This window comes from Oncorhynchus masou, unplaced genomic scaffold (genome assembly GCF_036934945.1).
Source record: "Oncorhynchus masou masou isolate Uvic2021 unplaced genomic scaffold, UVic_Omas_1.1 unplaced_scaffold_8445, whole genome shotgun sequence".
NCBI lineage: Eukaryota > Metazoa > Chordata > Actinopteri > Salmoniformes > Salmonidae > Oncorhynchus > Oncorhynchus masou.
In genome coordinates this window covers 1-12,525 of record NW_027014913.1, presented here as the reverse complement: position 1 = coordinate 12,525, position 12,525 = coordinate 1, and the positions used below count along the sequence as shown (strand labels likewise).

Genomic DNA, 12,525 nt, shown 5'->3' with positions numbered 1-12,525 from the left:
TGTTCCGGGTTTTGGTCACTAGATGCCCCCATTGTGCTTTTTGACCTTATGTTTTTTCCCTTGTTCCCCATTATTATTTGCACCTGTGCCTCGTTTCCCCTGATTGTATTTAAACCCTTAGTTTCCCTCAGTTCTGTGCTCTGTGTTTGTATGTTAGCACCCAGCCCTAGTGTTCTGTGTATTCTTGTCGATTCCGGTGGATGCTCTTGTGGAATTCTGTTTTTGTTTTGAGTATCTCTTGAGGCTTTTTTGTGCTATTCCTACCACCTTTTGGATTTGCCATTTTTGTATTGAAGGACTTCTCCTTTTTACTTTATTAAATACACCGTCTTAAGTACTGCTGTGTCTGCCTCATCTTCTGGGTTCTGCTGACTATTCGTGGCTCAGTTGGTTAAGTGACTGTTTCTCACTCCGGAGACCCAGGTTCGTAACCGGGTCCTGACAGAAACACAGAGCCAAAAATGAACCCAGAGGCAGCCAGTTCCCAGGACCTTTTTGCCATGCTGTCCCACCACCAGGAGACTGTCCAACGCCACGAAGCCGCCCTGGTTCAGCAAGAGGCCTTAATGGCTAGACATTCTCATCTTCTGTCGGAGATGCTGACTTCCATTAAGCAAATATCTGATCGTCTTACCCGGCAACAGTTCCCGTCCCAGTACCTCAGATTCACGTACCCATGGCAGTTAACCCCCTGGCTGAACCTCGTCTTCCACCTCCCCAACGGTTCTCAGGTGATCCAAGTGCTTGTAAAGGGTTTCTCACCCAATGTTCTCTCTCCTTTGAGCTACAACCCTCGTCGTTTCCCACCGACCGGTCTAAGATCGCTTATATCATCACCCTGCTGTCGGAAAAAGCCCTGGCCTGGGCTACTGCTGTGTGGGATGCCCATAGTTCCTGCTGTGCCAGCTACTCTGCCTTTGCTGAGGAATTCAAACGAGTGTTTCAAGGCCCAAGCAGTGGTTCTGACTCAGCCAAACAGCTCCTGACTCTCCACCAAGGTTGGCGCAGCGTGACGGACTATGCCATCCAGTTCCGCACGGTGGCAGCAGCAAGTGGCTGGAACAACGGCGCTCACGGTGTGCTTTCTGAAAGGCCTTTCCGACACTATCCAAGATGAACTGGCCACTCGGGAACCACCGGACAATCTCGAGTCCCTGATCAAGTTGGCCTCACGCATTGACCAGCGTCTGAGAGAGAGAACTCAACCGTAGACCTCTAGCCCCTATCAGTCCCAGCTCCGAGTCCCCACCTTTATCCTCGCTGGCTCCATCGGAACCCATGCAGATTGGACGCATCTCCCAGGCTGAGAGAGACCGCCGGATGAGGAGCGACGCTGTCTATATTGCGGCAAACCGGGCCATTTCCGTTCCACGTGTCCCGGGCTCCAGGGAAACGCTCTGTCCCGTACAGACCGGGGGAACTGTAACGGGAAACATAACCTCCTCCCATCCGTCCAACTCCCGTCTGCTCATTCCAGTCACCCTCTCCTGGGACAACCACAAGCTTCACCTTCAAGCCTTGGTAGACTCTGGAGCCGCAGGTAACTTCATGGATGGTGTCTGGGCGAAGGAGAATGGCGTTCCCTCTGAACCTCTAAGTGAACCCATGAGGGTCACTACATTGGATGGAAGCCCTTTGGGATCTGGACTTGTCACTCATGTCACTACCTCCTTGCGACTTTCAGTTTCACAACACCAGGAATTGATGAACTTTCATTTGATCTCCTGTTCCGAGTTCCCTCTCGTCCTTGGATACCCCTGGCTTCACAGCCATAACCCTCACATCGACTGGTCTGTGGGCACTATCAAGCAGTGGGGTCCTACGTGCCAAGCTACTTGTATTTTCCAGAATTCCCCGAGTTCTACTCCCGAGTCTTTAGAATCCATCGACCTGACCCGAGTTCCCGAGTGTTACCATGACCTCAAACTGGTGTTTAGCAAACAGAGGGCCACCATGCTACCACCCCATAGACCTTACGATTGCCCCATCGACCTGTTTCCGGGCACTTGCCCCCAGGGAGTCCGGATCTTTTCCCTATCTCACCGAACGACTGCTGGATACCACCATCAGGGCTCCTGAAGCAGGCCTCAGCCACGGTCATCCCCTCCCGGGCGGGCTGAGGTTTTCTTTCTTGGCCAAGAAAAGCAGGTGGATTACGTCATGCATCGACTACGAGGACTCAATGCCACTGGCAATCATGTGGTACCGCTACCTCTTATGGCCACAGCCTTGAGCTGCTCCAGGAAGCAGTTGTTTTCACTAAGCCCCTCTGGGTGCGCCACCATCTTGTGCGGATCAGACCTGGTGGCCGAGTGGAGGCAGCATAACACGCCTGCTGGTCACTATAGATACTGGTGATGCCCTTCGGCCTGACCAACGCCCAGCCCGGTGTTCCAGCGCTCATAAACAATGTGCTTAGGGATATGCTTAACATATTTGTGTTCGTTTACTTGGATGACATCCTCATCTTTCGAGCTCCCTTCAAGAACACACTAAGCATGTCAGACAAGTACTCAGCCTCCTGGACAGCCATCTGTTCGTTAAGCCGGAAAATGTGGTTCCATTCATCCCAGTACAATTCCTGGGATTTGTAGTGGAACCCGGTCGAGTCAAATGGACCCCAGGAAGGTAGGCGATAGCGGATTGGCCCACCCCCAAATCCGTTAAGGAAGTTCAGCGTTTCTGGGCTTCACAAACTTTTACACTTAAGTTCATCAAGAACTTCAGCTTGGTGGCAGCCCCTCTCTCAGCTTTAACCAAGGGTGGCAATGCAAGGTTTTGTGGGGAAGAGAAGCTGAGACGGCCTTCAAGGACTCAAGCAGCGCGTTCTCTCTGCTCCCATCCTGATACTACAGGCCTACGGATGAACCATTTGTGGTGGAGGTAGACGCATCAGAGGTTGGTGTTGGAGCTGTCCTGTCTCAGAGGGGTGAAGACAGAAGCTTCATCCGTGCGCTTTCTTCTCACACCGGCTTACCCCCGACTGAGAGGAACTACGATGTGGGGGATCGTGAACTCCTAGCGGTTAAGATGGCATTGAAGGAATGGAGACACTGGCTCGGGGGCTTCTCACCCGTTTCAGGTGCTTCGGACCACAAAAATCTGGAGTATATCCAGCAGGCGAGCGGTTGAACTCTAGACAAGCTAGATGGTCTCTTTTCTTCAATCGATTCCAGTTTATCCTCACCTATCGGCCGGGTCGAAGAATCTCAAGCCGGATGCCCTGTCCCGGTCTCGCTCCTGCCATTCGAGATGACACGGACATGCCTGTCCTTCCTGCTGCTAAGATTGTGGCTCCGATCTCGTGGCAAGTTGAGGATACCGTGAGACGTGCTCAAGCTAGCGAACCGGACCCGAAAGGAGGTCCTGCCAATCGGTTGTTTGTCCCCAAGGCAGTGAGGACTCAGGTCCTTCTGTGGGGGCACTCCTCTCGCCTCACCTGTCACCCGGGCGTGGGTCGCACCTTGGAGTTCATCCAGCGTAAGTTCTGGTGGCCTACCATAAGAGAGACGTTGCCACTTTCGTCAATGCCTGTCCCGTGTGCTGCCAGGGCAAATCTTCTCACCTCCGCCCTCAAGGACTCCTTCACCCTTTACCTGTTCCCCACAGACCCTGGTCCCATATCTCATTGGACTTTATTACTGGACTTCCTCCATCCCATGGCAATACTACTATCCTAGTCATAATCGACAGGTTTTCAAAGGCGGCCAGGTTCGTCCCTCTGACTAAGTTACCTTCTGCCAAGGAAACGGCTGAGTTGGTAATTAATCATGTGTTCGAGTCTTCGGCATTCCTCAAGATATGGTTTCTGACAGAGGTCCCAGTTCGCCTCAAGGTTTTTGGAAGGCCTTCTGCCAACTCATGGGGGCTTCTGCCAGTCTATCTTCAGGGTACCATCCGGAGTCCAACGGCCAAACAGAGAGGATGAATCAAGAGCTGGAAACCACCCTCCGATGTATGACTCGTGACAACCCGTCCACATGGTCATCCTTTATTGTTTGGGCCGAATACGCGCACAACACCTTGCGCTCCTCCTCCACTGGTATGTCCCTTGCCACGAGTGTCAGTTTGGCTATGCTCCTCCATTGTTCCCGGACCAGGAGGCAGAAGTCAGAGTGCCTTCAGCCTTGAAGTTCGTCAGGCGCTGTCGGCTTATGTGGAGGAAGACCCGTCTTAATCTTATCGTTCCTCACAGAGGTACCAACAACAAGCCAACAGACGTCGCCGTCCCGGGCCTACCCTGCGCCCGGCCAGAGAGTCTGGCTCTCCACAAACTTACCTCTACGGGTGGAGTCTCGCAAGCTGTCCCAAAAATACATCGGTCCCTTCAAGGTTGCCAGGAGAGTTAACCCAGTTTCTTATCGCCTACACTTACCCAGATCCCTTAAGATTAATCCCACATTTCACATTTCATTGTTAAAACCTGTTGTTTTTTCTCCCCTTGTCCCGGCAGACAGACCTCCCCTCCGCCTCGTGTCATTGGAGGCCAACCGGCTTATACCGTCCATCGGATACTGGATTCCGCCCGGTGCAGCGGTCCTGGCAGTATCTGGTGGACTGGGAAGGCTACGGTCCCGAGGAGCGCTCACCAGGTTCCTGCCAAAGACATCCTGGACCCTGACCTCATTCGTCAGTTCAGGGCCCCGTCCAGGAGCCGTTCCTAGGGGGGCCGTTCCTTTTGTCATATTCTACCACCTTTTGGATTTACCATTTTTGTATTGAAGGACTTCTCCTTTTTTACTTTATTAAATACACCATCTTAAGTCTGCTGTCTGCCTCATCTTCTGGGTTTTGCTGACTATTAGTGGCTCAGTTGGTTAAGTGACTGTTTCTCACTCCGGAGATTGGGTTAAGTAACCGGGTCCTGACACTATGGCATCATTTTCAACTACCATTTGCACAATGGAAGCCTCCTGTTGGTCTGCAAATATATAGACATGTTCCACATGGTGGTCGTCTTTCAGTTCTACAAAAACAAAATAGCATACAGTACAGTAAACACTACAGTTATACAGTATTCAAGATAAACATGTTACAAAGTAGTACCAGCTCCCAATTTCATAAACTGTATATAAGTAATGAAACACTTTTGTTTCCCCTTACAGTATATATTTTTTAATTTATGGTCACTGTGCTTTTGTTGGCACCGGGCCAAGTAGTAAAAGTAATAGAGGTCCAATGTCTGCAGTACATACCTATTCTCATTTTGGAATGTCCGGATGATGGATGCTATGGTGAAGTGGCTCAGGTGTGCTGCACTCTCTGCCCAGCCTCTCTCGAGGTCAAGCCGTGGTGGACCACATGGTCCAAACATTAGATGATGAGGAAAGGGAACGTTCTCGAAAGTTATGAACGTTTGCTGTTATTAGATATAATGTCCCAAATGGCACCCTATTCCCTAGGTCCCGGTCAAGAGTAGCACAGTTTAAAGGTAATAGGGTTCCATTTGGGATGCAGAACAGTCTTCCAGAGGGTTCCAAGGGTGCATTTCCAAAACTCCACACAGATGGAATTCAAGTGTTACACTGTATGACATGCCTACTTCATACCCCTCCGAGGAGTCCATTAAATGCCAACAATGACTGTGTCCTCACCGCTAACACCGTCTTCCTGTCACCAGAATTCAATAAAAAATATCTGACATCCATTTTTTAATCTGAAACATTATGCTTTGATGCCCAGGCTTTGCTAATGTTGTTCCAATAGTTGAGTCAGTGAGACCTGGCGAGACTTACTGTATATGACAAGGGAAATAGCCTACAATGCTTTTATCACAAAAAAGTTTACTGTGCAAACTGAAGTGTGCTAATCAATGATTTCTCCCTTTACAGGGATTATGAATGACGTCATCAAGAAGGTACACAAGAAAGGAGAATGGAAGGTATGGGCAGTTTTACAGTGCCTTCAGAAAGTATACTGAACATAAATATAAACGCAACATGCAACAATTTCAAAGAGTTTACTGAGTTACAGTTAATGTAAGGAAATCAGTCAATTGAAATAAGTAAATTAGGCCCGAATCTATGGGTTTTACATGACTGGGCAAGGGTGGATCCATGGTGGGTCTGGCTCCCAATCAGGTGGGCCTATGCCTACCCATGGATCCTTTAGGAAACCAGGCCCAGCCAATCAGAATGTGGTTTTCCAACAAAAGGATTTATTACAGACAGAAATACACCTCCAGCACCCCCTTCAGATGATCCTGCCAGTGAAGAAGCCAGATGTGGAGGTCCTGGGCTGGCATGGTTAAACGTAGGTCTACGGTTGTGAGCAGGTTGGACGCATGTATTATGGGGATCCATAATAAATACTTTTAAATTGACGTTGGAGTGTTTTTCACGACAGAAAATAACATTCAAATATTTTGCATATTCCTGCAGTCAGGATGCCAAAGCTCAAACTTGAGACATCTGTGGTATTGTGTTGACAGGATGCCATATAATAATAATAATATATCCCATTTAGCAGACGCTTTGAAACATCTCGGTTGGGCCACTACTTTTTTACATATGGGTGGTCCCAGATGCACATTTTAGAGTGGCTTTTTATTGTCCCCAGCACAAGGTGCACCTGTGTAATGATCATGCTGTTTAATCAGCTTGATATGCCACACCTGTTAGTATGATTATCTTGGAGAAAAAATGCTTGTTAATGATGTAAAACAACTTGTGCTCAACATTTTAAATAAATAAGCTTTTGTGGGTAAGGACAATTTCTGGGATATTTTATTTCAGCTCATTAAACATGGGACCAACACTACATTTATGCTTTATATTTTTGTTCAGTATATTAATACTTTCGAAGGAACTGCATATCAATGGTTGTGAATGACTGCATCTTGGTTATGAATGACTGTGTCTTACAGAATAGCTGCATCTTGGTTATAAATGGCTGCACTTGCTATGAATGGTTATCTTGTTATGAATGGATGCGCTTTGGTTATGAATGGCTGCATCTTGGTTATGAATGATTGCGTCTTGGTTGTGAATGACTGCGTCTTGGTTATGAATGGATGATGAATGGTTGCGTCTTGGTTATGAATGGATGCGTCTTGGTTATGAATGGTTGCGTCTTGGTTATGAATGGTTGTGTCTTGGTTATGAATGACTGCGTCTTGGTTATGAATGATTGTGTCTTGGTTATGAATGACTGCGTCTTGGTTATGAATGATTGTGTCTTGGTTATGAATGGCTGCGTCTTGGTTATGAATGGCTGCGTCTTGGTTATGAATGGACTGTGTCTTGGTTATGAATGACTGCGTCTTGGTTATGAATGGTTGCGTCTTGGTTATGAATGGCTGCGTCTTGGTTATGAATGACTGCGTCTTGGTTATGAATGGCTGCGTCTTGGTTATGAATGGACTGCGTCTTGGTTATGAATGGCTGCATCTTGGTTATGAATGGCTGCGTCTTGGTTATGAATGGCTGCGTCTTGGTTATGAATGGCTGCGTCTTGGTTATGAATGGCTGCGTCTTGGTTATGAATGGCTGCGTCTTGGTTATGAATGGTTGCGTCTTGGTTATGAATGGTTGCGCCTTGGTTATGAATGGCTGCGTCTTGGTTATGAATGGATCGTCTTGGTTATGAATGGATGCGTCTTGGTTATGAATGGCTGCGTCTTGGTTATGAATGGCTGCGTCTTGGTTATGAATGATTGCGTCTTGGTTATGAATGACTGCGTCTTGGTTATGAATGATTGTGTCTTGGTTATGAATGACTGCGTCTTGGTTATGAATGACTGTGTCTTGGTTATGAATGGACTGCGTCTTGGTTATGAATGGACTGCGTCTTGGTTATGAATGACTGCGTCTTGGTTATGAATGGCTGCGTCTTGGTTATGAATGGATGCGTCTTGGTTATGAATGGCTGCGTCTTGGTTATGAATCGCTGCGTCTTGGTTATGAATGGCTGCGTCTTGGTTATGAATGGCTGCGTCTTGGTTATGAATGATTGCGTCTTGGTTATGAATGGTTGTGTCTTGGTTATGAATGGCTGTGTCTTGGTTATGAATGGACTGCGTCTTGGTTATGAATGATCGCTTGGTTATGAATGGATCTTGGTTATGAATGGCTGCGTCTTGGTTATGAATGATTGTGTCTTGGTTATGAATGACTGCGTCTTGGTTATGAATGGTTGCGTCTTGGTTATGAATGGTTGTGTCTTGGTTATGAATGACCGCGTCTTGGTTATGAATGGATCGTCTTGGTTATGAATGGATGCGTCTTGGTTATGAATGGATCGTCTTGGGTTATGAATGGATCGTCTTGGTTATGAATGGATCGTCTTGGTTATGAATGGATGCGTCTTGGTTATGAATGGATCGTCTTGGTTATGAATCGCTGCGTCTTGGTTATGAATGGCTGCGTCTTGGTTATGAATGGCTGCGTCTTGGTTATGAATGACTGCGTCTTGGTTATGAATGGCTGCGTCTTGGTTATGAATGGCTGCGTCTTGGTTATGAATAGCTGCGTCTTGCTTATGAATGGATGCGTCTTGGTTATGAATACATGCGTCTTGGTTATCAACGATCGTGTCTTGGCTATGAATGGCTGCGTCTTGGTTATGAATGGCTGCGTCTTGGTTATGAATGGTTGCGTCTTGGTTATGAATGGTTGCGTCTTGGTTATGAATGGCTGCGTCTTGGTTATGAATGGCTGCGTCTTGGTTATGAATGGCTGCGTCTTGGTTATGAATGGCTGTGTCTTGGTTATGAATGGCTGTGTCTTGGTTATGAATGGCTGCGTCTTGGTTATGAATGGCTGCGTCTTGGTTATGAATGGACTGTGTCTTGGTTATGAATGGCTGCGTCTTGGTTATGAATGGCTGCGTCTTGGTTATGAATGGCTGCGTCTTGGTTATGAATGGATGCATCTTGGTTATGAATCGCTGCGTCTTGGTTATGAATAGCTGCGTCTTGGTTATGAATGGCTGCGTCTTGGTTATGAATGGCTGCATCTTGGTTATGAATGATTGCGTCTTGGTTATGAATGGCTGCGTCTTGGTTATGAATGACTGCGTCTTGGTTATGAATGGCTGTGTCTTGGTTATGAATGACTGTGTCTTGGTTATGAATGGCTGCATCTTGGTTATGAATGGCTGTGTCTTGGTTATGAATGGCTGTGTCTTGGTTATGAATGGCTGTGTCTTGGTTATGAATGGCTGCATCTTGGTTATGAATGACTGTGTCTTGGTTATGAATGGCTGCGTCTTGGTTATGAATGACTGTGTCTTGGTTATGAATGGCTGCATCTTGGTTATGAATGGCTGTGTCTTGGTTATGAATGGCTGTGTCTTGGTTATGAATGGCTGCATCTTGGTTATGAATGGCTGCGTCTTGCTTATGAATGGCTGTGTCCTGATTATGAATGGTTGCGTCTTGGTTATGATAGTACATGATAGCGCTGGTCTTACGCCCAAATGGCACCCTATTCCCTATATAGCGTACTGCTTTTGACTAGAGCCCTTGACGCACTGTGACCTCTGACCTGTGTCCTCCCTTCCCTGCCCCAGGTGCTGGTCGTAGACAAGCTGAGCATGAGGATGATGTCATCCTGCTGTAAGATGACAGATATCATGTCAGAGGGCATCACCAGTGAGTACCACTCAATGTCCACATATACACACTTCCTGTTCAGCATCCCTTCAAGGTGATACACCATGTTTTTTATTTGCATTGTTATTTCAGAAAATGTCAATAATATATCTGCAGTAATAATGGAATTAAGTTTTTCACAGTGTTACTTACCCACCAGAGATTGGCTGTGATATTCTCTTATTGATTTCTCCCACCGGAAAGTTGCTTTGAATTTGTGGCTGTCTTATCTAGTGGCCAATGTAATTTCCTGGTTGCAAAAATTATTTACTTAAAATGTATCCCCCACATCCAATTTCTCTGTAACACAGCAGAGACTTGCACTTGAGCCTTTTACTTTCTGTTTTGGTCCACCTGCCTCAAACAGCTGTAAAAAAAAAAGTTTTGTTTAATTTCACAGCGATTTATATGGTACAATGATTCCCTACACTATTCAGTGCTTGTTTTCTAACATAAACTGAAATTGAGCGAACAGTGTAGCACCTTCAATTGACTAACTGAATGGCTGTGCTTTTCTGTCTTCTCCTGTCCAGTTGTTGAAGACATCGGCAAGAAACGGGAGCCTCTCCCAAGCATGGAGGCCATCTACTTAATAACTCCCAATGATGAGGTATGGGAGCCATTTGGTAGATGCTTTCATCGAAAGCATTTACTGTGGTACATTCATGCATGAACATATGGGTGGCTCCAGTGGGATATGAAACCCACAGCTCTGGAGATGGAAACACCATGCTCTACCATCTAAGCCACACAGGACCACAGGCGTTCTGCTTTCTATGGTAAGATTCTAATGATGTTGCCAACCGTTCCTTCTCCCCAGACTGTGGAGGCACTCATAGATGACTTCAGAGACCCTCGGTCGCCCAGATACAGAGGAGCTCACGTCTTCTTCACTGACAGTGAGTAATATCAGAGAGACCCGGAGACGGCGACATACCATCGCCTGCTGTATATGTCAATTAGAGTATGGAGCAGTCTGACCGCCTGCTGGAGTACTGGGAACGGACTAACAGATGAAACGACAGTCAACTCCTCTTTGACACCATACCAACACTCAACCTTCCACAGTAGAGTATATTGATTTCTATTCTATTTCCCTTTTTCTTTCATCTTTTAATTAATATTTTTGTCCCCCCTCCCTCACAGCAATCCCAGATTCATTGTTTAATTTGTTGACGAAATCCCGCGCGTCCAAAGCCATGAAGACCTTGACTGAGATCCACATCGCCTTTCTGCCCTATGAGTCTCAGGTGAGAACCTGTCTGTCTGTCTGTCTTATGAGTCTCAGGTGAGAACCTGTCTGTCACTTATGAGTCTCAGGTGAGAACCTGTCTGTCTGTCTGTCTGTCTGTTCGTCTGTCTGTGCTTATGAGTCTCAGGTCAGAACTGCCTGTCTGTCTGTCTGTCTGTCTGTCTGTCTGTCTGTCTGTCTGTCTGTCTGTCTGTCTGTCTGCCCTATGAGTCTCAGGTCTGAACTGTCTGTCTGTCTGAAAGAAAGCACAATTGGAGAGGGGAGGAATAAGCGAAGAGAAGGGGAGGAGTAGATGAGGGATTGCTGAATGAGCTGGGTTTGTCTCCTCTCTCTCCTGATGGAATGTTCCAGAGCAGAGCGGAGTGGCTAGAAGGGAGGCTCTAATCCCTCACCTCATTGGCTGATGTAGCAACATACTGGCCAGTAGCCAATGGGGGGTGAAGTAGGGTTGTGTGACAAGGGGAAGTTGTTTGCACACCAAATGGGCGATCAACAGATGGGCTCAACCATGTAGAGGTGCCAGTGACAGTGGTGGTGCATGGGGGAAAGAGAGAGCCTGCCTGACATTACGGGGCAAGTAGAGAAAGTGGGAAAGGATGGAGGAGCAGAATTAGGAAGCGAAATAGGAAGTGTCAGATTGGAAATAAACTGTCATTTATGTCATAATGGTGCATTTGGGAAATCCCTCCTACAAAAATAATGAAAGATGTCGCATCTGCTCCTACAGCACTGTACTGTGTTGTCAGTCATTTGGGCAGCACTCAGCGTAATGAAAGAGGATTATATTACCCCCCCCCCCCCACGCACACACACACACACACACACACTGTTTGACTCAATCTCACACACTGCCACTGTGCCACCTGCACGACCGACCCTGCATGCCCACTGGATAGGGTTGCAAAATTGTGTTAATTTCCACCAAATTCCCGGTTGTAGGATTCATGGATATCTTGCTCATTCCATCCTGATTACAGGAATATTCCAAATATTTTCGGAAAGTGACCGTAATATTTGGAGTCTAGGCCGGGCAACTGTAAAAGACTTTGTGACAACTATTGATGTAAAAGAGCCTAATAAAATACATGTCATTAATTATTTCTCTGTGTGTATGTAGCAGTGGAGGCTGCTGAGGGGAGGACGGCTCATAATAATGGCTGGAACAGAGCTAATGGAATAGAAACCATGTGTTTGATGTATTTGATACCATTCCACTGATTCCGCTCCAGTCATTACCCAGAGCCCGTTCTTTCCATTTAAGGTGCCACCAACCTCCTGTGGTATGTATGTCTATTCCCTCTTATCTGTCTTATGTCTGTGTGTCTAGGTGTTTTCCCTGGACAAGACAGATGCCTTCCAGGACTTCTACAGCCCCTACAAGGCTGACATTAAGCACAACATGTTGGAGCGCTGTGCTGAGCAGATCGCCACTCTCTGCAATACCCTGAAGGAATACCCTGGCGTCAGATACAGAGGGTGAGAGAGAGAGAGGGAGAGAGGAAGCACTATCAGTCACTAGGCTTTCTATTGTACTGATACACAGCGTTTAACTCCTATCGTGTCTAACACCTGTATAGACTGTTGTCTGTTGGAAAGCTAAGAGCCTGTCTGTTGTCTACTTGACTCAGGGAGTATAAAGACTGTACCACTCTGGCTCAGCTCCTGCAGGACAAGCTGGATG

The 12,525-nt window shown here is 47.0% G+C and overlaps 1 protein-coding gene across 1 annotated transcript; it reads left to right on the top strand.

Annotated features, from left to right (window-relative positions):
* Positions 1 to 5,836: 5,836 nt before the first annotated feature.
* On the top strand, positions 5,837 to 12,521 carry LOC135537809 (syntaxin-binding protein 1-like; the record flags this gene model as incomplete). The annotated part of the gene is made up of 7 exons (XM_064963828.1): positions 5,837 to 5,881; positions 9,511 to 9,592; positions 10,126 to 10,202; positions 10,413 to 10,491; positions 10,739 to 10,842; positions 12,172 to 12,320; positions 12,473 to 12,521. Coding segments are annotated over exons 1-7 (585 nt in total), but the record flags the coding sequence as incomplete, so codon positions are not given.
* Between the last annotated feature and the right edge of the window lie 4 nt (positions 12,522 to 12,525).